Source organism: Aphis gossypii, chromosome 2 (assembly GCF_020184175.1).
Source record: "Aphis gossypii isolate Hap1 chromosome 2, ASM2018417v2, whole genome shotgun sequence".
NCBI classification, from domain to species: domain Eukaryota; kingdom Metazoa; phylum Arthropoda; class Insecta; order Hemiptera; family Aphididae; genus Aphis; species Aphis gossypii.
Window position 1 is genome coordinate 41,575,428 of NC_065531.1, and position 26,893 is coordinate 41,602,320.

General features: G+C 31.4%; 1 protein-coding gene across 1 annotated transcript; it reads right to left on the reverse strand.

The window, feature by feature from the left end:
* Positions 1 to 5,470: 5,470 nt before the first annotated feature.
* LOC114120975 (midnolin homolog) lies at positions 5,471 to 26,544 on the reverse strand. Its single transcript, XM_050202025.1, has 7 exons — positions 25,478 to 26,544; positions 23,377 to 23,464; positions 17,458 to 17,514; positions 15,811 to 16,476; positions 7,895 to 7,982; positions 7,399 to 7,644; positions 5,471 to 7,320 (listed from the first exon to the last, which is right to left on the reverse strand). The coding sequence occupies exons 1-7, from the start codon at positions 26,065 to 26,067 to the stop codon at positions 7,103 to 7,105; spliced, it is 1,953 nt and encodes a 650-aa protein (XP_050057982.1). The 5' UTR covers positions 26,068 to 26,544; the 3' UTR covers positions 5,471 to 7,102.
* Between the last annotated feature and the right edge of the window lie 349 nt (positions 26,545 to 26,893).

Consider the following 26,893-nt stretch of genomic DNA (forward strand, 5'->3'; position numbering starts at 1 on the left):
AGAAACTTGAAACATTCAGCAATTACTTACATTATTATTTTTTATACTTTAATAATTATTTCAATTGTTGTATGTTTATACTTTATAAAATAACTTATATTTGACATTCGTAAGTATACGCCATGAACGACGAACCTTTTACATCGTTCTACGTTATAGCTATTAACGCGGTATTGATTTATAAATGATATAAAATAAAATAGTTATAATAATAAAAATTAACTAAAAAATATTATCCTTTAATACATTATAGATATTTATAGATTATTGATACATAGAAGTCTCCGATTACAATCTTTTTTTCGAATATAATGACTTACCAATGAATTAACATTTTACACTTATTACAATTACAATTTACAATTATTTATTATTGTAGATAGTCAGATACTAGATAGCTACATTCAAAATGTATACTAAATAGCATAACCATTCCTCCAGTTTTAAATCCTACAAATGTATATACATTTTTGTACTTAAGTACATAAACAATAAATACAAACATTATTTGTGTACCTATATATATAATAATATAATATACAAGATTGAATTAGAGTTTTCATTTTTTAAATTTGATTCTAGAAGACGTGCTGATAATCTGAAAATAATAATAATTTTAGCATTACTAGAACCATTTTAATGAGTTAATTTATAACATTTTGTTCACAAATAAAAAATAATGCGATTACTTGAAATTGAAAGACATAATAACACATTGTGTTATATGCATTGTAACAACATTTTTGTATCATATTAATAAATTGACTTATAAAGTAATAAATACAAATTAAATGTTCTCAGTTAAAGAGAACCAGTGGAAAATAACCCCATACCGACCTTTATAAAATAAATATTGACTTCAACACAAGTATAAAAGTTTTTAATTATAAAAATAATTTGAGTACAATACATTATAAATATTCAACATCTTAAGAAAAACGTAAACAGTTTAACAGTGTATTATACAAATCTATATATATATATATATTAATTTAGTCGTACAATACAATGTAATTTTCAACTGATTCTGAACATAATTTTAATTGAATCATTACACAAATGAAAATTTGATGCAGAATACCTTTGAAATTTAGACCAATTTATTATAAACTTATATATAAATATGAATAATAAAATGTCAATGAACTGAAACAAAAAGGTAAAAACACGTTAAAAATAGTGTTCCTAGAATAATTTAACCACAGCAATTTGTAAAATACAATCAAGGTTGTTACATAGAAAACACTTGTTATGAGTAGAGAATGTTTTCAGCATTCCATTACGATTTCTTTTTCTCAAATCGTATCCAAGGTTTTAGTTTTTGCAACATAAATGTTAAGTCCATAATTCGTATTTTAATGCATCTATATGCGTAAAATTCAGTAGTAAAGTACATACATGGATACTGAAAACTAAAGATCCCGAGATAGTGAGATGTAACGCGAGTGACTACACGAGCGCGTCTTTCAAAAGATATAATAACTACTATGAAAGGGGCGACGAACGAATGGCATCATGACTCAGTGTTGTATCCGAGGGGAACGACCCTTTGTATGGAACATTACTTACACACGGTGGCAATGTGGCTGATTATGCGAGGAGGGTTAAAAATTTAGCTCGATTTTACTCATGTAAAGTTGGTACTGTTATATTATACAGTAGGTGTAATATATATATGCTTCACAAATAGCTCCGTTTTTTCAGCACTGCCATTTTTTAATTTCAATACCAAACCTTAAAAGTGTTATGTACTTTTTTGTACGATTTTGTACGAAAAAAAATATATATATTTGTTTATCTCTTCGAACACGAGAAAGTTTATTTTAGTATACGTGTGCAGGAGAAACGTTTCACCAATATACAACGGGAATTGTTGTAAAATGTATGTTTTATTTCCTATATTGTTCTAGAAGTAATATCAGTTATATTGTTATTTAAAAAATTAATATTTGGTTGCCAAAGCGTGTTCCTCTATAAATTTAAATGTAATCGTAAACAGACTTAAGTCACGAAGTGTGAATAATAAATGTTATATGAATTAACCTAAAATTACTGATATACCATCTAGTGTAAATAGTTCAAATAGTTATCTTCAAAAACGTAATTATTCAAATCTGTTGTACGTTCAAATGTTCATAAAATGATATGGAACTCTAATTGCATTGGAAAATTTTAAGTGATGAGTAATAGAAGGGGGAAGAGGATGGGGAAAAATTAAGAAAGTTTGAAGCTTTTAAAAAATATTTAAGTTTTTAAAGTTTATTTTTCTAAACCAAACTGTTTTTAATTAGATTAATAATACATTTATAGATAAATTATTAATGCATACATGCGTACATATTAATTACTAATAATAAGTTAGATGATTAAATTTTAATAAATGTAGGTATATTATATTTTAGAACATCAAAATAACAAACGCACAAATGCACAATACTGTACATTTTAAGAATAAGTCATTATTGATTTTTTGTATTTAATGTTAAAATAAATTGATTAGCTATCAAATTTGTATGTAAAAATATTATTTAGCGTTCTACATAGGATTTTTTGATATTTTAGTTTTAAAATAACTGATGAGCACTTAAAAAAAATAACCGCTGAGTGAATTAGGTATATTCCTAATTCGTGTATTCTATATAGATAAACACAAAAAATCGTGTTTTTTTAACTTTTTATAGTCGGAGTGATACCAGAAAAATGGCATTAAATTCACTCTAGCCACTGTAAATGAAAGTTGTGTAATACATATTCATCATATATTATCAAGGTCGTAACCGAAAAAACTTTCGGGGGTGGGGGATCCAACATTTTTTTAAATATCTGATACCTACTGTACACTTGTCATTTTTATGTATAATTTACGTTGAATATTTCTACTTTAAAAAAAATAGGGGGGCTGGACCCCTGCACCCTCAAATTACGGCCTTGTATATTATATTATTATGTTTGTACATTGTAGTTTTAAAAATGATATTGGTCATGGTTTAATAGTTAGTGCACTGTATATATCTACGATCTACCATAGATGTGTGCATATAAGGCGTATGCCACAGAACATTTCTTCGGATTAATTTTGTATTTCATTGTAATAATACGAGTTAAGAATTTGTTACAAGTGCGCCGCTGTTATTAGTGCCTACTAATTATTTTGTTTTAATTTCAGTACGTTGGAAGTTATATAAATGTAAGTTCCTCGTAACCAAAGTTTAAAGAGATAGCAAGGTTTTAAAAGCCCAATAAACACAAAACGAAGAATGTACCTATATTGTTTATAGTGTTTTTAGTCCAGCTAATAGCTAATATACAGCTGTCTACCACTTAACATATACTACTGCGTTGATGTTGCCTATCTTACGATTCTTAGTAATTTATTACGTTGAAAAGCAATATTTATAATATTATTATCATAATATATATAACAGAGCCACAGAGGTGGTCAACGAAAGGAGATTCGCGAGCAACCAAATATATTAATAAATATGAAAGAGCCAAAATGTAAAAAAAAGGGTCATATTATTATATAATACAATAAATTCATATTAAAAAATTTTTTTGTAAAAATGTTACGATAAGATGCGAGCCGCAAGTCCATGACGCGAGCCACATGTGGCTCGTGAGCCGCGGTTGGCCACCCCTGATATATAAATATTTTTTAATGATCTTTCATAAATTATGAACATCAGCTGCTCAGGCCATTAGTTTGACTTGACTTAAAATTGGTGTACAAAGAATGGTTACATTTTGATATTTTGTGGCTTAAATTAAGTTGTATAGCAGTGTTTTTTTTAAAAATTGTATAATGTTGGTAATTGATGTAAGCCTGGTCTGAGTGTTTCTCCAATGTGTTGTAAATATGGTGTTTTTTCCAAGTCTTCGTATTTTTGGTGTTCAGTGATTATATGTTTGACTGGGAAGGGTTATGTGTGATGAACGTAGGCCCTATTCGTAGTCTATTTAGTATACCTACTCATAGTTTCTTCTTTCCTCTTAAGTCTTGAGTTATGCCATCATAGCTAACTGAATGTTGTATTTTATTTGGTTTAACTTTGCATTCTGCTTTGCCCATTGTTTGTGTCATTGGTGGTTAAGAATTTTATTCGTATGTTATTTTATGTTTTCATATGTGTATATATTGAGAATTGGTGAGACGTTAGAGGTGAATTTATATTATATTATCGTTTATTCTAAGTAAATTTTATATTCGGTTTAGTATGTTGCATTTATGTATACAATTAATACATTTGATTAATATAATTATACATATGTGTAGATTGTTCAAATTAAATGCATTAATAAAATTGGAAATTTGTACAGTTATACTAAAAAAGCCATTGACCCAGGGGCCAGGATATTATTCTTACAAATTATATTATATTAATAATAAATAATGAATACCGTGTATCAATAACATTTTCATAGCAACATTTAACTTAAATAAAAACAATTTCAAATTAATTAATTTAATGTTCCAAAAAACTATTTATTATTTAATTGTTGACAGTATTGTTTATAGTTACTAAGTTTAAGTTAAAACTTAAAAATGAATAATACATTTTAAGACGACATAACTGTTGGCAGGCACGGATGCATAGGCGGGCTCAGATAAAAAAAATTGGTGAATTGGTTATAAGTAATAACCTCTTCTATTTTAGTTTATTAATGTAAAATACATTTTTTAATTATTAAGTTATGTTCAAATAAAATATTATTTATATAAAAATGATATTAGTCGATTATATTATAAGTTATAATGAATTCAAAACGAACTGCTATTTAGATACAAATAAATTCAGAATTAGAATAAAAAATTAAATGTCTACTATGAGAAAAAAATCATCAATAAAAATGTATTCTACTATGCAGGTTAGAACTACAGAACTTTTATCTAATAATTTTGTATTCTTTAAATATTACAACTATAATTGAATTGTGTACTTTTAACTAAAATAATGGTAAATTTATCAATAGTTTTCTAAAAAGAAATTTCAATATCTTTATGGATATTCAGAAGTCTAATAAATCTGTATTTTCCTATTAGTGATTTCAAGTATGATTTTATCTCATAAAGAAAAAAACACTTTTGTGATATATTTTATATTATATTTGTCATTGATATGATATAAATAATATCAAGCAATTCTTTAATTGTTAAATGTTTAGACACATTGACAAATATTTAGAGTAGTTTTAGCTAAATAAAATTAAAATTATTTCTACAAAATGATTACTTTGTACCTCACCTTGAACTTCTACAATAAGTCAATAATAATAAGATCACTACAACATATTAAATTTGTTAATTTAGCCAATTCAACATTTTTTTCAATATCTTTGTCATAGTGTAATAATTTAACAAATACATAAGTATTTTAAGAAAAAAATTATTTTATCAGCAGTGTCTGAGCACCAGAATCTCCCTCTGAATCTGCGCCTGACTGTTGGAATTATTTCTATAAATACACACATAGAAAAAAATAAAATAAAATGCTTTACTAATTGATAAGACAAAATAATATCTTTGTATTAGATAACATTTCTTTAGTTTTTGCAAACATTAACTCAAGCCTAATTATTAAATTAGAAAAAAATAATCTCTTAACGTTAAGGTACAGTTGTAGCTATTTGCTACTTTTAACTTAAGCTTTAATACACTAATATATTACATCATCAATACTCTTACACTTAGTAGAATTATCAATAATTAATATTATTCAATCAATGGTATTAAGCTAAATATAATACATATTATATATTATTTAATCAATTTAAATAAATATATTTATTATGGATTTATTTGTACAACTAATTTTCCTTCGCAATTTGAAATTTTATTTCAAAAAAATGTTATTAAATAAACACATAACTGCTATTAAGTTGTTTTTATATTAAGTGCTTTTTATGTAAATATTGAGGATTATTCATAAATAAGTAAAAAAAAAAAAAATATATATATATATATATAAATTGATATTCATAAGGTTTATAATATTATGAAAACATTTTTAAGTGGCTGTATAAACTATCAATTTTAATGAGTATGAAAAAAATAAAAAATTGAGTAATATAGTAATCTAAAATCAATAACAAAGAAATGCCCAATAAATAACACAATTACATACTCTATGAACATTTATTTAATCGTATCAAAATATGATACACATTACACAGTAAAATTAAAACTTTAGGAAAAGCAGGTAAAATATTTAAATATCATATAAAAAACAGTCAGTTTAACTTTTTTCTTTTCTTTTTTTTAAATATACAAATTAACAGAAAAAAAAAACATTTTGTTTTGAATAATATTATGTTTCATGATTTTATTTTGTAGAAGTGAATAAAAAAAAACCCCTATCGGTCAAACAAAACTTAAATATTACTTTCCTCGTACATAATTACCCTAATAAATATTCAATCTTTAAGCATTATTTTTTTTATTATTTTTTTATTTTTTATCAATTTCATTAACCATATGAATACTAATAACCAGACACGCGTGATTTATAATAATATATACACATACATAATATGTCATTAAAATTTGACGAGACAAAATTCAGTATCTATTTAAAATTCTAAAAACATCTACAAATTTTTACATTCATGAAATTTGAGGTAATAAATCGCAATTTGTTTTCTTATCAACTGATATTTAAACTCCCTAAAAAAAAAAAAAATCACTTAAAACAAATTAGGTATTTATAAATATAAACATTATTCTATACAGTTTCTTTACAAATATATTTTTTTAAAGTTATGGACGATTGGTTTTGAATTTGTCTATTAATTGTTCATAATTTTTACTTGTTGTATCATTTAGAAAAAAAATTATTTAGTACAGATTAAATTATATGATTCTACATTATTTAAAGAAGATTCTATCTTTATAATTAATCAATATTAATATTGCACCCTAAAATATAACTGACCATATTTGTTGATAAATCTATTTTTATAAATTTATATGTATTAATATATATATGTATATATATATATTATGCGTTATATAAATATATAATATACATATTTAAAAAAAAAATTCAAACAATGGTGGGGATTATTATTTATATCACAAATTATTCATATCCTCAGGAGCTGTTTTTCAAACAACAACTTGTTCAGGAGGTAATGTTGGATCTGCAGGAGGATCTGATGGAGCAACACTCTGTGTTTCTGACTTTGCGGACCACTGTGTCCCTGCTTTAGTTTTATCATAAGGCACGTTGCGACCAGCCCTACGTCTTTCACGTTTCTCTTCCATAATCAAACGTAACCGTTCCATTTTTCCACGGGTAGCTGCATTTTCTTTAGTCTCACTCTCTATAAAAAAAATATTACTTAATAAATTATATATTCAAGTTTTTATGCTATAAATGGGACATTTTATCAATTTCTTACCGGTATTATCAGAATTAGTAGATGTTTGAGCGGACATACTGTTTGCGGTAGAAAATGGAGTAGCTGCTTGGGCAGCAGCAGCAGCAGGAGAAAGTGTAGTGGCGGTACAGACAGCAGGTGTGCCTGATCTAGCAGCAGCTCTGTACTGTGGTGTAGCACACAGTAAATCATTGAGTATGTGTATGATGGTACTAATGTCACGTTTTGGACGGCCGAAGCGATCTTGCAAGGCTGGATTTAAGGTGCCTATAACAATAAATAAAGCTAGTTAGTAATACATATTCTGTTTCATACATTTATTGTATGAAAAAATACAATTTTTTTTTTAATATTGAAGGTAGTTCAAAATTGTTGGTGCAACCCATGAAGTTAATGGCAGACATATAAGTAGTTCTATGTTTTCAGCCAAGAAGCCTTAGGCTAACTTAACTGTAGGAAACCATGGAAGATATGCATAAAGCCTTAGTAAGTATTTGAAAATGAACATGAAATTTACCAGAAAACGTTCCAGAGTAAACGCCTTTGCCGTGATGTTGCATGCTTTCGATTATCGCACCTGGTCTTCGTTTGAACCCAATGTGCATCTGAAAAAATAACAAAAAATACATTAAATAAGCAAACAATTTTTGTAAAACAGTTTAAGAAAAATCCATAATTTACTAAATATTTTTTAAACAATTTAAAATAAACTGAATAAAATTTTAATACAAATATAGAATCGGCAATTCTGAAGTATACATTATACCTAAATTATAAATTATAATTTAAGATAAATAATAAATTCATAGAATTACATAATATGATATGTAAATTATTATATGATCAAAAAAAATGATACCTTGATACCTTTAATTTATAAAGAGTAAATACAAAAAAACGACTTGTGATTTTTTAATTATCTACCGTGAGGTTTTACTCGGTTTTTGGCTTTAGAGTATAGGTAATAGGTATGGACAGTTTTAACTTGGACAAATATTAATCAATATGAATAAGCAAATGAAAAACAAATAAAATTATGAAACACGAATAAGAAGTTCCGGATAGACGTTGTATACGTCAGCTTCAGTTCAACAAAAGTTAACAAAAAAATAAATAAATAATATTACATAAACATAGGCGCTTGCAGAAATTTTTCTGGGAGGGGCAATGTTAGGATTTGTTATATAATAAATAGTAATTTATTTTTAAACATTCAATTTAAAATATTTTTTTTGAAAAGCCAGGGGGGAATTCCCCAACTTGCCCCCCCCTTCCGGGCGCCTATGAACATAAAGTCATAAAATATGTTTTATAGTATACCCCTCCACACAGTTAAGTAAAGGACATTTTGCAGGGAAGAGTAACCACAGAATAGATTAAAACGTCCAAGAAACATCATTTTGTATCGCCTAAGAAACGTCATCGGAACGCGATCACCAATGACACGTAAAAGAATCAAGAATGTAGCAACACATTTACATACTTTGTGTAATATTACAATAATTGGCGTGCCGAACTTGACATTTTTCAGAGGCTAGTATAATATTCCACCCACTCACCCGCAAAACCGGTAAAACCCGATAAAGGCATTTACTGTCATATTTTTAACTGCCCGTCGAAGTAAACATTAAAATACTAGTTAATACTAAATCGGTCACTACCTACCTACCAGCCTATCAACCCACCGACCCTTTGAAAAACTCACGAGGTTGCCGCAATCGATTACCCTCCCCCCCACGTATAAATTATGATATTATTATTATACTATAATAACACACACGCTGCGCGATACCAGTTGTGATGTTATGCTAACATTTTATATTCTAATCGGCGCGATGGCGGTGGGCCATTAGTGGTGTGTTGTATGTATGTGTGTGTGTGTGTGTAAAAAGCAACGACCTGCCTCAAAATTGGCAGCCGCCCAACGACGCACTGGCGGCTGCGTCCGTTGATGCACAACGCGCGGGGTGGCGGCGGCGGCGGCGGCGGCGCTCGGAGCCCGGAGGACGTCGTCGTCGGCTGCTGCGGCGGCGTCCGGGCCCCTTAACCGACGGTGGGAGGGGGTGCTGACGGTACGCGCCCCACGGACAGATAGGGGGACAAACGCGAGAGAGTGAGAGAGCGTGATCAATATATACAGTCGAGGGGGGCTGCGTCGAAAGCGGTGGCCCCGCCGGGCAGGACGACCGAATCGATTGGTGCGGTGGCGGCGACGCCCGGCGCACGGCCGAAAAAAAAAAAAGGAAAAGAGAAACCTCTCCTTTGCCGGTTACCACACGGCACGCGGTGCGACCACCCTTGGCAACGAGTTTTTCGTCTCCGGGTAAACAACCGCGTCCCACCGAAAATGCACGAGGGCGGCGAAATACACATTATTACTACAACGCACAGATGTATGCGCGCCCGCAACGATTAATACGCCGTAGACGTGTGGGTGTCGACCAGCGGGCCTCCAACTGACGCAACGGCGGGCTCCCACATTTCGTGTAAATGGTGTGTGCGACGAGTATTATATTACGAGGGACGCGTAGGAGTACGTAATAATGGTAATAATAATGTGAGAGAGTACTCACGGAGGTAGGCAGATAGGTAGGTAGGTAGGTAGAGAAGAGATTCGGTCGAGAATAGTTTGTACCTATTCGTATATATAGTTGAGTAGTACGCATGTAACAATAATATACAATAATAATTAATAATATTCGAGTGCAACGACGGGATTCGATATCAATGCGGCATAGTGGCGGCAAAGAAGTTTAAAAAAAATAATAATAATAATAATAAATCGTATTTATATTTTATCGTGCCCCCGCCAACGGGTCACTGGTGAATATAAATCACGCTGCAAGGAGGAGGGGACTCCTAGCACACACACTCCAGAATGCACCATCGGAACACACGAAATTAAAATGTCACCGTGTATTTACAGTAACAAGAAAATAAAATATAACACGCGTGCAGACCAACGATCTTAAGATGAATACATAAATGTTAAAAATGTATGCACGTAGCACGTTACATTATAATATTATTATTATAATTCCTTTTCTCTTGGAGAGTGAATAGTTATTATATTATGGTATACGGAGAAGGAGTAAGAGAAGTTATGGCCTGAAAATACTGACGAGATGTGACGGACTGTTAAAAAATTATTACACAAAATACGGATTCACTGTGCCTACTGAAAGATGTTCAACGAGTTGTAGGTTACATTCTAAGACCAGATGGTTTCCCAGAGAGGTTAACCTTATTTAACTATTATTTCCAAAACTCGTTTTAGCTATATATTCAGCAATATGGGTGTTTTAAAAATACATTTTAGCAAATACAGCAGCAGTATTAAATTGTAAAATAAAACAAGGATTTATTAACTGATTACGATATGTATAATAATTATTGTCAAAGTGAAAGTATTACCAAACTGTAAATGAATGCCTACAATGTGTATAATATGCAATATGTATAAATGTATAATATACAATACACTATCAATTTTATTGCTGAAAACTACATTGATTTTTAAATACAATTCCAAAATCTATTTAATTTATAATTTAAAAATACCAACTCCATTTTAATAAATATTATGAAATGTCTGAATGTTAAATACATTTTGTTTATTAAGGCCATAAAAAAAAGGTTCAGATTATTAATTTCTATTAAATACATAGGTAATAGGATTAATAATCCATAAGATGAAGCGGGAGTAGCCATTAAATAGAATTAGTTTGAAATGAAACCCTTCTTGTAGCATTCCATTTTTGAACCGATTTATAATTTCCGCCTATCATAAAAACACAGATAATTGCTGAGTTGAATTATTTTTGGTTAGTAGATATTATATCACTTATAAAAATGTATTTCATTTAACTGGTGTATTTGTTTATGTATAGTATATACTTTTATACGTATTGTCGTGATGTAAGAACTATAAAAATATTTTAAATTATGAAATTCAACAATAAAAGTTCCTTTTCTTTAAAACATTTACTATATGAATTCTAATAGTAAATTAATATATATTAAATTTAATAATGAATATCGAAACACGGGTAATCGACATATAATTTATACTATTCAATTGATAAAATAATATAAGAATTTAATCAATTTTTATTTGTAGTTTTGAAAAATAACACAGTCAAAAGATAAGAAAAATATTTAAAGGAAATCAATGCCAAATATTAATTAATTATTAAATTAAAAATAATGTTTCAAAATCAACAATCAAGGAATTAAATTTATTAAATTTAAACATTAATTTAGGAAACTATACACGTTCAAAGATCTAAAAGATAGTTTCAAATAATATATTGTCGTACCTACAAACAATATATTGTAAATGAATACATTGGTTTCAACACTAACTTTGAAACGTCTAATTACATATGTAAGAAAAATAAAATATCGGGAAAATAATTATATAGTATTCACATAATTAGTTTTTGAAAAGGAACAATAAAAGTACAACTTTATTTTAATTAATAAGATAAGTATAGTAAAGTATAGTATATGTTTAAAATACTTAGGACATAATAAGGTAGAATATATTGTTAAAAATCTTTGGAACTTTTTTACATTAAATTTTAAAAAATCAACAAGTAGCTTAGATAAATTCATTACAATGTTGTGTTACATAAATGTATTACAAAAAACAGCTGTAATAATAATATATTGTCTTGTAATATTATTTATGTTTGTAATAGCGTTAGTTAATATTTGAACAATAAAAATATAACAAAATATTTGTTAACATATAAAAAATTATAATATTATGTACTATTTATTAATATTTTTTACCTAACCTATTATACATACACGGGGAATGGGGATATACTATGATCTATGAATATTATTATTTACGTATTAGAAAAATCAAATTATAATAAGGCAACAGAGAACGATCCATCATTAACTCACACTTTATTAGTTATATTACTTAGAACTTATAAATATTGGTTAATTTAAAATAAAATATAAAGTGTCTGTTGTTTATTCATGCCTTGCTATATATAGATTAGATAAGGTCGACTCACAAATGAATTAATTTTTATACAAAAATAAATCACAAAAACGACGTAGTTATTAAGTTTTTAATGACCAACAATTTAAATTTAATACATTTTTATAGTGTTAAAATATAATATCTGGTGCATAATTAATTTCACGAGACAAAGAAAACATATTGCGTTTTTTTTAATCATACTTAATGAATTACATGAAAACAAATATATTCATTAATGCAATATGCAAACAAACACATGCATACACACTAATAATTGATTGCATTTTAGTATTTTTAATAGAGCAATTTTAGTATTGATGTGGTTCTAAAATCATTTAACTTGAAACTATGGCGAATAAAACATAAAGAAATCATAATAAGAGTTCAAAATCTAAAGTAGTTCATTATACTTTAAATATAAATAAGTATTTTTCTTAATACAAAACGTATTATATTTGTATTTTGGACCTTCATAGTTATAATTAATAAAATAATAAAATAACTACCTAGGTATTTACTGGGAAAAATAGATTTGAATTATTTTTATTCTATTAGTATTTATTATAATTTTATAATAACTGTGGATTGTGATGGTATGGCTATCATTAACTGGCAACGTGGTATATCATTTTATACTAAATAATATTAGTATTCTAACATTTCTAACAGTTAAAACGTTTAGTTACTTATACAATTTTATATACGTTAAATTAAACAAAAAGTACGTTTTCGATGATGACCGAAATATTATAATAAAATAGATTTAACATAAACAAATACATTATGATTTGTGTATATTAGGTATAGAATTAAATACAAAACAGTTATTCATGACATGATATTATTTACTTGTCTCACATACGATTATAGTATATGTATGCTTCACATAGAGCAAAGAACATTTAATAGTTAGATGTGGAGTATGCGTAGGAGTTGGTCGCACGTGGGGGATGACAAAAGAAATATTGGGTGGGCGACGCCCACAGGACCATTGTCCATTAACAACCCCTTTACAACACGTACTCACGATGAATAAAACATTTAATGCTTAGATCTATTTTTTGTTTGTTATTTTAAACTGTGCTACAACAATGAATACTTAATATATTATGTTTTGTTTTTTTATATTAGTAGATTACGAATAATCTAAACTCAAAAAAACAGTTGACTATTCTGAAGTAGAATAAAATCAGCTACTTAGCTAAGTAAAATAAATAAAACAATACATTTTATATTATATATAGGTACGATTGTTTGTATTTACGATTAACTTAATAATTATTATTTCTTAATTTCAGGTGTTTTTAGATAATTATTAAATAGAAAACCGTCAATTAAATTAAATCGATATTTATTGTTCCGACATTAAAATAGTGAAATGTTTTCAATTTTCTTCTTAAATGGTAAAGGCACGAATATATATAATAATAAATAGAAAAGACAGAATGCCGACGTTTTCGTAATGTGTACATAAATAGGAGATTCAGTAAATATAAAATAGTAGAGGGAGTAAGGGGAAAGTAGTACTCGGCCCAGTATACCTATTGATTGCCACCGGCGGTTCGGTCCGCTCTATTTGCCGTAGAGTTTATTTTTTACGAGTCTCCGAGGCGGCCCAGGCGGAATCGACACAGTTACCAGACACCGTTGTCCGGCGAACTGGAACACAGAGTACCGTAAAACACGGATCTCGTTTACGGTTACATTTAACGAATCGTCCGCTGGAGGCACACGGGTTTAACCGTTGTAGCGGGGAAAGCAGATTTTGAGCAGAAAAATATATTCCATATTTATAAATTGTTTTACATAGATTGTAACGACTAACGAATGAACACACAGCCAAAAAAACAACAATATAATACACTAGTTATTAATATATAAACAAAAAATGATATATTTAAAGAGGAATTTAAAATACGTTCACGTATTTCCGTTTTATTCAACGGCCAATAAAAAATTAATTTGTAAGAAGTTATAAATATATAACAAACTTCCAAAGTATTCTTATAGTTTTATTTCAGTTTTTCTATAGATTCTAGTGCATAAATAATTTAAATAAGGTCACATTGATACGAGAAAATTTCACGAATATAAAAGACAAGTAAAACGTTTTACACCGAGTCTCGGTAGAGTTGAAAAGTTTTAGAAACTATATTCAAAATCAAAACAACTACATGCATGAATTATAAATATAAGATAACGTTAAGTTAGCCATTAGCAGATCCAGTAGTATAATATTATTAATATACAAAATAAATAATAATACACTGATACACGAACACACTATAAAGCGTCTCATTGTTTTCGGCATTTCTAGAGGGCTAATACATTTGGAAACAGAAGGAGTGAAAGAGAAAGAGAGTCGATCAATGGGAAACAAGGTACGTGTGTGTGTGTATAGCAACGCCGAGTACACAACACAAAAGGTCGCACCGGCCCGGGGCCTTTGTGATAAGCGACCTCCCGCGTGATCAATATGACGTCGATTTCACTGTGGCGGCCTAACCACGCCCTACAGGGATACCCGGATTCTGCTGGGCCGCCGCCACAGCATTTTTGTACATGCATCGATGTACAGTACTCGTACACAATACAAAATAAATGAATAAATACACGCACAAATAAATCGACCGAAAACGTGATGGGCAGGGAAAACGACAGTACGTGTTCATAACAAGAAAAATTCAGACACACATCACACACTGCTGCAGCACGCATGTATAAAATCCCATTTCATTTAATTTCTCTCTCTCTCTCTATCTTTTTTGTGTCTAATGTTTATTAATTCGGTCGTGCAAAGAAACTCGGTCGTATTTCACCTGGAATTGAGGTCATCGGATGTGTACATTATAATATTATACGCCGTGTACGCACAACCAACGCCACTCACAAAGATGACGACTACGGCTATGGAACGGTCGCGGCGACGGTGTGGGTTAGTGTGTGAACGAGTGACAGCGCGCGTGTATAAACGGCAACGTCGACAAGTCGGCGACACGACTCACCTCTTCTATACTCGGCCGTACAGTGTGTGCGGATGCTGCGGGCCCGCGGCCACACATTGATCATAATAACCCTCGGGACACGAGAGACGAAATTAGTATACCCCCGGGCCCCGCGCGTTGCCGGATTGCGACGTTGCCGCCCACGCAACAATCGATACTATACGCGACTACGATACGAGACACACGTCCGGGTACAAAAAAATTAAATCAATCACCCAGAAAATATCAACTGTATCGCTATAACACACATAGGTAGTCACTCGGCGCTAATTTTAGACGCGTTACACGACGTTGTATACGTTTTCTACCTCGACAAACCGACGAAAAAAATCCCATTCGTCTCGTTCGGATATTTTAGTTTTTTCGTGATGCCGTTCTTATATAAAAAAAAAAAAAAAAAACCTTAAACAATAATTTGCCACTCACCTCTTTTGAACCGCTTTTCGTGGTGAGGACTTCCGAAGACAGTTGTTTCAGGGTCTGAGTAAGGTTCCGCGAAGCCTCGGCGAGCGCTCGGGTGTCGAGTTGCGGTTTGTCTCCTGTAGCCGTGGTCGTGGCCGTGTTGGTGGACGCGGTCGACGTGCTCGCGTCGCACGAACAAGGCACCGTCACCGGTGGAGGTGTGGGTGGTACAGCAGCAGCGGCTGCTGCGGCTGCGGCTGCGGCGGCTGCAGCTGTGGCGGCTGCTGCTGCTGCGGCGGCTGCGGCCGCGGCGACAATCGGTGACGGGGCCGGAGGCGACGAGTCCTCAGTCGTATCCATTGAGTTGTCGTCGCTGTCGTCGGATACGTTACGGACGCGGGTAATCGGGTAAGCGTCCACGCCGGGGATCAGTCTAGGGGTGCCGATGATATTGCCGGCAGAACACGCGGTGGCCGCCGTCGCGGTGGCCTGGGGTGGTTCGGGAGCCACAGTCGACGCGTTTAGTGTGGCCGCTGCACCGGTGCTGGCCACAGTCGAGGCGGCGGTCTGTAATCGTTTCGACGAACCAGAAGAAGAAACGGTTGATAATTGTAGCTGGATGAGCATCATGTGATCGCCAAGTCTCATCGTGAGGTTTAATGGTGCTTTGCCCGATAGGAAATCGTTGACCTAATAACAATAAAATAAACGCAGCCATATAATATAGGCAAATAATGACGTGTTGACGGTGGTGACATAAGTTCGTTTAAATTTAAATATATAATAAAACAACAGTATTGTGCTTGGGGACTTTATAAAATGATTTATAAAGAATTTATACTTTTTTTTTTTTATAAATTTACTACCTAAAAATTACCAATGTACACAAATACACAATCAAAAAAGTAAAACTATTAAGTTGAACATTTAAAAAAAATAGATACATGCTCTTTTATCAATATCAATATTCGTACTATAAACTTTCAACGTTAGATTAGGAAATATTATAAAATGCAAATACATAATGTATCATGGTTATATATAAAATATATTTACTTTATTATACAATAAACAACTCACGCAGGTGAAACGATTGACATATTTTAATATTCTACACATTGCGTAATAATGTAATAGAAGCAGAATTTTGTATTTTAACCATTAAATAAAGCCTATACGTTTAATGTTAGTGGATTGGGTCTATCATAAAAATTGTTACATGGCATTTTTGAAAATCATATTGCCATACATACGTTGAACAAAAATACCAATTTTTCAACATTTTTAAAATATAAAACAATTTTGTAGTTTTCTTTTTAAACGTTAAGTCTTATAAATGCAAAGAAAGGTAATGAAATTCTGAATCTAAAATAATACTTATTTTTCATCGTTAAACAATAATAATTTATTTATTAGTTATTACTTATAAGTTAATATTTCACTTGTCACAGTCATCAAGCAATTAATAGATTTTTATTATGTTTAACGACATTGAAGTAATCACTTACAATAAAAATATATGATTTAACAGTCAGTGCTTCTTTTAAAATATTTTTTATACATTCTAAATATAACGGTGAATATAACACCGTCGTTATACAGTTAACAGCAAAATATTATGAATCTTTAATCATCTTTCGTCAAAAGAAATCTATTAAATAGAGAAATTACCTGAGAGTCGTTCAAACTTTCCAACGCCTGCATCACACTTTGTTCTGGTCTCTGAACCTAAAAAAAAAAAAAAACAAAATATAGGCTACAATAAATACAATATAATATAACACTTTATAAATATAGAGACATTTTTCAATATTTAATAAGAATGTATGGTTTGTGTACATAGAATTTGTCTATATAGATTCTATTACACGTAGTGATAAATATTAATAAAATGTTATCGGCAGGGTGTGGTCCTGGATTCACAAGGTCCCTCTGATAAGGTCAACGCCCGGTTTGGAAGACGGCCCGCCCAATTTTGTAAATATTATACTGTTTATGTTATCTTATAATATAGGATTTCGTGTAAAGTCTAAATGCAATTTATGATTTTTTTTGCCTGAAAAAATGTCTATTAAACATAAGCCCGATAACACTTATTTGGGACACACTGTGTTAACATGGTAAAAATATATTATATCAGTGGTTTTTTTCCCATACTCGTAAACCACGCGATTCGCTTTGCCGACTGTATATCTAGAACAGAATAACGCAATAACGCTGATCCACTTTTACACAAAACATATTATACCTACAACAAGTTTTTAGCATAGACTCATTTTTATTTTGTATTATTGTAACTGTGAAAACACATATGTTCTATACATATTATATAAAACAGTTAAACAGTTAAGTTTTAAATAAATAATATTTTAAGTTAATATTTTTATATTTATTTATAAATATTTATAAATTATAATATTAAAAATCAATATTACATTATTATTGTAAACTTTTTCGTTATTTATTAAGTATAATATAAGTAATAACTAAAACATTTAGGATAGTTTATAAAAAAAGAACAAAAAACAAATATATTACGATTAATTATATAAATAAATATTTAATATGATAAATATGATTTTAAAACTTTATACGTTGAAAATAAACAAGGAAGCAATTGACAACTTGAGAAAATTATTAATATTGTTCTTAAAATTTAAAATATAGTAAGAAAATAAACCATTAAAACGTTAATAAAGTATTAAATAGAGTGTAAGAATTGTATTATTATAAGTTCGTTTGAATAGTTGCAAAGGCCAAACAGAAAAATAATGAAATTTTTATAAATAACAACCTAATAATAAATTATTATTGTGTAAAAAACACACCTAAAAAAATAATAATATTTTTATTTGCATAGGTACTTTTAAAAGTATAAAAAATGTAAATTATAAACATATATTACAGATCTTATTCACTACAATGTAGAGTTTAAGACGTTTTCACTAATTTGTAGGTTACGAGATTTAACAGGATATTTTTTATTTTTGTTTAAATAATAATACCTACAGTGTGAATATTTTAATATTTTTCGTTTTAAATTAAGCTAAAACAGAAATATACAACGACTTATCTTGAATAAACCAAGTTTTCTTGTAAAATATTACAAGAAAATATCTATTATAATAGAAATTAGTCGTAAATTTACAAAATTATTTTATTTCCAAAATATTAATTTTACCACATCACACATAATTATTATGTTTAGCGTACTGTATTGTCGAAATTATTAATAAAATAATAAATAACCTATTACTCATATAATTTTTTAATAATTATTCATACTTCATAGTATCAAAAACATTGTAAATAACTTATCTTATAATTAATTTGTCATTTATAATTGAACCTATAAGTATTACATTATATCTGTATCTACTTTTGACCTTGAAGGGGTTTATTCGAAAAATAAATACGTCTTATTAAATTATAGATAACAAAATGATCCCTATACAAGAAGAAAAGTACAGACAAAATCTTATACTAGCTGGTTAAATTGTATAAATGACAAATTAATTATAGGATAAGTTATTTACAATTTTTTTTTTTTTGGTACTATTATGTATAAACATTATGGTTTATAATGATATAAGTATTATATGAATAATAGGTTATTTATTATTTTATTAAAAAAAAAAATGTTTCTTGCAAATTATTTTTATTATTCATATTAAACATAAAAATTATTTTTTATTTTAAAATAATATTAAATTTATGCTATAATGTCAAATTATTTACATTAAGTACATCACAGTCAGTAGATAATATAGAATAAAAAACATATAGCCTTTTTTTTTTTTGTAGGTAGACCCGTACGTCATACACTCATACCCGCATGTATTGTCTTTTTCTTATAAATAAACAACATTATAAATTTGTGTTTAATAAAACCAATTGTTAACTTTCATATTATTAGAGTACCTAAATATAAATATTATCAAACTTTTAGTTTAATGTCCATGTTTCGTACATCTATCATTTATGATATTTTATATTCTAAACACGTTATGAACAATTATGAATTGCAATATTTTATATATTCATAACTTATATGTAAATTTAAAACCAACAAATTTAAGCTATACCTACGTTAAGTTATATAAAAAAAATCGCATAGAATGTAACAAATAACAATACACATTACAAAGTACTAATGTAGATCAGAGCAGTACCTATATGTTACCAGCCCAAGTGTTTATTTTAGTAGTGTAGATAAAAATTCTAAGGTGGAGCCTAAAGACGTTTAAAGTAAATTGTATCATAGTTATATATACATTCAATGTATACAATATACATCATATTATGTAAAATTAAACTAACAGCGAATAAAATAATAGATAGGTATGAAATCATTACATAAAGCACTTGAATATATACTCGTATTATGTATAAATGTACATCAAATAGATTGTATTAATAATTTAATTTAAACAACATAAAAATCAAACATTATTAGTAAATGGTATTTAATATAACTTATAAACAAATATAAATCATTACCAAAGGCATGTATTTGTTTTTATGAAAAATGTATTACAAAAAAGTTTTAATAAACCAATTTTATTTATATTAAGAAATAGAATATTAATTATCATTATCATATTGAAAGTTAAATAAAAACAAAAAAATAAAAAATCTTAATACGTACCTATAAAAAAGATACATTGATAGGATGGCTTAATCGAAGGGGTTGTCCCTAATCCACATTGAAACTATTTTAAATATTATTTTTAGTGTTTTAAATAAACCACCAACGACTAGCACACATCACATCATATATTATAGTACGTTTTTAATAATTCAGATGTAGGTGCCTACTAGAAACATTCAAACATGTTGTAGTAATAGCTAATTCAAAATTGCGTTTTTAATTTGGGCGGACAAGAATTCATTAAATGTTTTAAAAGAACGGAATAAAACGATGGTAGAACCACCTCCGGCCTAGATGACGATCGGGTCATAACGGGTGTTGACCGTTGGCGTTCGGTGGCGTTTTGGTCCGAGCGAGGAGAGAGAAATAGAGAATATTATTATTCGAATCACTACGGTCTACGGCGACGAGCCGCCGACACGAGGTGTATACCGTTGCCCGGATCCCGTTACCCAGACAACGGGACAGCCGGCAATGTGTAGTCATAACGGGACACAGTTACAGCCCCGTTACAGGGTATCCCGAAAAAAATTGTTTGTACAAAATAATAATAATGACAATGTTGAAAAAAACTTAATAGTTCACAGTTTTACCATTAACAGCACCCCCTTCCATGGCTATCGAAAATCGTGTTTAACGCACATTCACCAACTATGCGTTGACCATTAGGGAAATTTTGTTCAATACTTTGAACTATGTACTTTCAAACAATCACGAACAATACGTCATCACAGTTTTAAATAATAATACTATAAATCGCATATGGTAATATTATGATCAGTGAACATTATAACCATAACCATGTTGCGTTCATACATTTTTCAAGTAAATCTAAATACAACATAGCATTAAAATGATTATTTTCAGATTTTAGTTATTAAAAACGAATTATTTGAAACGACTGTGTAGTGCGGTTGTCGAATTAGTAATTTAATATTTATCGAGGTGATTATATTTTATGACAATTTCGCAATTAAATGACATACTAAAGTAGTTTAATATACTTTTATAATAACGACTTCAGAAAAATAAAAACCTCCAATACAAAATCATAAAATAAACTATCTACAATTTTTGAAACAAAATATATATTTAACATTACTATATAGGTATAAAGTAGGAATTTTGAGAAAACAATTTATATTTAAACACGAATACTATGAATATTGTATTCAGTTATAGTACATGAAATGTTGACAGTCAAAACATACAAACATTATAAATATATTACATACATTCTACAATAGTAAATATGGCAATTATTATCGATTTAAAATTATTATTCTTGAACCCACACAATTTAACATAATTTAGATAGTAGAGCAAGTTAAGTATAAGTAATTACTGATTAATATTATTGTTTTTACTTGTAAATAATGAATTAAACTCAGTCATAGTAATAATATTTAGTTACTTACATATTATGAAAATTAAAATAATACCTATAGTTTAAGTAAATACTCGGAAAAATTAAGTTAACAAAAAACTTATTACTTATAGTTACCATACTAATTATGAATAGCATGATGATATTTTTATTTTAGTTTTGTTATTATCATTAACAGTATAATAATTTACATTCTATACATGTTGTTTGCGGTTTGTACAAGACATACTAAAAAAACATTCACCAGCTTAATAATTGCGTATTACACTGCGCAACATTAAACTAAAATTTACAAAGAACACAATTTAGATTGTCTCTGAAATATTACTATCTCGTACAGTTCATGCGAGCAGTTAGCTTAAATTAGTGTATGATAAGGGTTTTCATGAATTAAGATTAATTTTATAACTTTCCTTTTAACTCAAATATTTACTATTATACTGTATATTTATATTGTATACTGCAAAATTTAATTACAGTTCAATAATAAAAAAAAAACCGAACAAATAACAAAAGCAGTATAAAATTAATAATTCTGTCTAGATAATATAACAAAGGTGTGTAAAAAAACTTACAAACATAAACAGTAAAAATACCGAGATAGTTCCAAAAAGTTTTAAGATTCAATCCATAAATGTTCTTAATAACTTATACATTAAAAGATAATGTAAAATGTATACTATTCCAAAAATATAGGAAGTTACATTCGAATTGATTTTCAAACCTAACGCCATAAACTACAATATTATAGGAACCTCATGTAAATAAATTGATTAAAAAAGAATGATTTCAGAATTTCTTAAAGTAATAGTATGTCAATAATATAACACTTAATAATATGACTTTTGAGTATTTAGCATTTTAACGTTAACAGTAGTTCATGAATGTATATAAATTATAAATTTAAAGTAACAATAATACCGTGGCGACCGTAGTGTATATAATACAAACGTATCACGGTGCCCATAACAACGAAATAAGTCAAAACTTAAATAATACAATCATAACGTTATTTTACGAATGCTCGACGTGAAACATTTTTCCAGTCATAAATCAATTGGTTACAACTTAAAAAAAAATCCAATATTAAGTTTTTTAGAAATAATTACACTGGCCATTTCTTTTTACGAGATGATCAGTATATTATTATATTGATTGACCGTTGATATCATTGCACTATTTGTAGGCAGGTCTAACCTCTAGTCTCGTCGGCCGTATTGAAATTTAGGGAAACCAAAGTAATGTGGAAGGAGCAATGGAGAACAAGGCCTACTTGATTTCCCTCTCCTCAGACATTCTAAAATCTCGAGCTGCGATGAGATGTCCTTGCACGTGCACATTGGCCGTTGTGTGTATATACTATATACTATATAATAGTAGTAGTATAATATAATATATAATAATAATATGTAATATATCGTGATTATCAAGATGTGTGGCAATAAGGACACACAATACATGGGTATTATTTTATGTTTTAAACTGGTTTATCGTCGAGGGGTAAAGGGTGGGAGGACCGGGATAAAAGAGACGAAAAAGAAGATTTACTCACCAGAAGACCGGTTTCTACGCTGGGCAATAGGGTGAGGCGGCTTCCTTGCATCAACTGGTTGTCGTCCAACGAGCCATCTCTAAGTTGCCTACAATACAAAAAAAAAAACCATAAATCAATAAACGTCTGGTCAATAACTGTATAGTACAAATAGAATTATCTTGGTTTACAAGTATTACTATCATCCATAGTTATCAAACATATTTTATAAATATTATTATTTTTATATCTCCTGAAAACTCGAAAAAAAATCCCTAACAATTTTCATACCGTGAAAATAATAACAACGGTAATAAATACCGATAGCGAGCAACAATGAGATTTTCAAGGTTTAAACGCAATAATAATAACAATAAATACAGACGCGTTACATAAATGCGTCGAATTACGTATAGGTATTATATTATTATTAATAATTATAGTTTGCATCCACCGTGCGATTGTCGTAACATGTGGATAAACAACGTAGCTGTAATATGAGGTGTTATTTTTTTTATTATTATTTTATTTGTTTCATGTGTGCGCACGATCACAAACGTAAGGAAAAAATACCCGAAGATAAATTGTGGAGGGGAAAACAATAGAAACGATGAACGGATGCAAGCGTATTGCGAACCCCTGGTTTTCCGGGGAAAGCTACTTTTGACGAGTTGCTTTCTGGAGAATTCTTTTAAAAATACCTCACGAACACATCATAATGTCCGAGACACAGGGTATAGCGTTTATACGTTTAACGAGCGGCGATGACGTGTTTCTTTGGGGCGGACAATGGAGAGAAGAGGGAGACCAAGCAGCTGTTCTACACTTGTCCAACTACAAGGGACCCGTCTCGCAGCGTCGGGTTATTCACCCCCGAATCCGTAATGGCGGTGGCCTCGGATAGGGGAGCGGCGACGTTGTCAGCTGTTGGGATTTCGATCCCACGCTCAGGCGAAGATAGACTCCGCCGCCGCCAATGATTGCGTAACAACAATCGCTCGAAAAAAGAATATTACACCCATAACCTTTTATCGTCTGTGGGTTACCTGCGGGGGGTTTGAAAAAGGAAAAGAATAAACGACGTAATCGTTTTGGGACTCGTCCGTAACAAAGAACGACCAATCGAACCAGGACAAATATTATTTTACATACCTACGAAAAATTAATAATATTATATTATATTTGTAAAGTTTGTTCTCGTGAAAAATGTTTACCTCAATGAGTAACACGGGCAGCTGCTACTTTAAAATAGTGTAATTCGGGGGCGGTCGTTTGATAACGAATGTTGTGATTGCGAATCGCCCTAAATTATATACACAATCATAACAAATGCGACTTCCGGGAAACGAGTGTACCCGCGCTATCGTCGGTCGATAGCATCGGCGAAGGAGGACGCGCGAGCACCGGAACGAGCTCTCCCGGTCGGACACCTACGGTGAACGCGATCGGCAACCGAGTTATTGAAATCCGTCGACAATAGACGACACGGGAGTGCAAATCCTGTTGGCATGGATTCGCCGTATTGCGGTTTTTGAAAGTTTTGTCCCGAAGTTGGGCGGGGGAGACGGCAAAAAAAAAAGGTAGTGCTTACGAAACATAATCGTGAAGCCGTCAAGCTATGGGACGGTGGAAAACAACATATATGTCATCTGAGCGCGTTTCCAAACTGTTTAGAAACGACACGATAAACGACTATAATAGCGGTGACAGAAAAACGACGGAATGGCAACGTCGACACTATTATATTATTATTATACACGAACGTCGGCTCCCCCCCTTCACCAAACATCCGAAACAGATTCGGGAAACCAACAACAATTTTTATCTCGAACAAGCAGCTGTTCCGAGGGTACGCGTCAAAACGGGTCGACACACACAACAAAACAGGGTCGTGACCCCTTCCCCCCACCAACACGACAATAGGTCTCGCGATAGCTTCGTTATCGGACGGAAACGCTGGTCCGGTCTACCTGGAGGTGGGATACTTCGTACTTTGGAGCTCCAAGGATGAGCTCAACCTCGCCTACACCCACGGCTTTGACGGGCAGCTACACAGCGGGTAGCAAAGGGGAAGCGACGTCGAAAACGAAGAAAAACATAAAGAATAAAACATTTGTCTCACCTCTCGCGGTACAACAGACATATCCGCTCTTTGGGCACTCTCAGACGTTTGGAGATCACTTTCTTTAGGCTTTCCACCGAATCGGTTTTGAGCACGGACAGATCGAACTGGCCGCCGGTGGTCGGCGATACGGTGATCGTGATCTCGGACTCCTCAGCGGCCGCATGTTCGGACATGACGGCGCGCACGGCGGCGGCGAAGATCTTTCCTTCGGGATCCGGATCGGACGGATCGAAGTCGCGGGCGCCGACCGCGGCGTCGGCGGGGTTATCGCTGCTGCTGGCAGCCGCCTGGTGATTGTCGTCGGCTTGCGCCGTCGTCCCCGTCCTGTTCTTCTGCTGTTCCCGCTCGGCCTGTATCGCCAGATATTCCCGGTGCCGCTGTTCCTGAGCGGCCGACGCTAAGAAGGCGGCCGTTTTAGCCGCTCGTTTGGCCGCGACAAGGGCTGCAGTCCTTCTGGCCGTCTTGGCCGCTGCGGCCGCGGCTGCTGCCGTCGCGTCGTTGTTATTGTCCACCGCGGCGCTGCTGCAACCGCACCCGGATTTTGACTCGCTCGCGTCATTGTTGCTACTGCTACTGCTACCTTCCATCGTGTCTCGTCAGGTTTTGATATTACAATAATATCAAATACAAATACTTGTTTATATAGCAAAACTATATAGATAGGGTAGAGGGGTTTGGGTGTATGTGTGAGAGTATATTTATTATAAATAAATATTATAATAAACGATTTTTGTTTTACGGACGAGAAATGCAAGGCGGTGGTAGGTCACGATGCGGAGCACGCGAAATCCGGTGACGTCGAATATCACAGACGCGAATCGGACGCCATGGCGGAGGAGTGACACAGCATGGACGACGGCGGCGGCGGCGGCGGCGAACACAAAGAACGCGTACAACACTCGACGTGAGAAACGGAGAAAATAATAATAATATAAAAAAAAAAACAACAAAACAAAATAATAATAAAATATACGTCCGCGAGTGTACGCTAAACGACGGCGGCGACGAGACTAGGCGACTACACGACCGTACAACGCCGTCGGATCGCGAAAAGGGAAATAGTGGAAAAGAAAGGAAGACGCGATGGCCGCAAAACGTAGGCACGTCTGTCGCACAGTCGAGCGCCGAATTTCCCGTCAGGAGCGTCAACCGTCGCGCGATTCTGGCTACACTGTACGTACCTGATTCACCAATAGATTACTCTTCAGTCGTGAATTTAGATATTGTAATCGTGCTGGCAGTTGTCCATAAAATGATATGAACCTGAGAAATGATTGTATACATAATAAAACTGTATTCACAGCTGATATTTTACATATATATACATATCTGAGATGGTATCTGAAAATACACATCCGCCAAGGTGGATATATATAAATATATTTATATATTACCACCTTAACACCCACGCAT

Coding starts and splice junctions, on each gene's coding strand:
- LOC114120975 (XM_050202025.1), bottom strand. CDS start 26,067: ATGGAAGGTAGCAGTAGCAGTAGCAACAATGACGCGAGCGAGTCAAAA. Junction 7,983..15,810: donor CGAAAAGCGGTTCAAAAGAG/GTGAGTGGCAAA, acceptor TTATTTTTTCAG/ATGCACATTGGGTTCAAACG. Junction 7,321..7,398: donor TACTAATTCTGATAATACCG/GTAAGAAATTGA, acceptor TTTTTTTTATAG/AGAGTGAGACTAAAGAAAAT.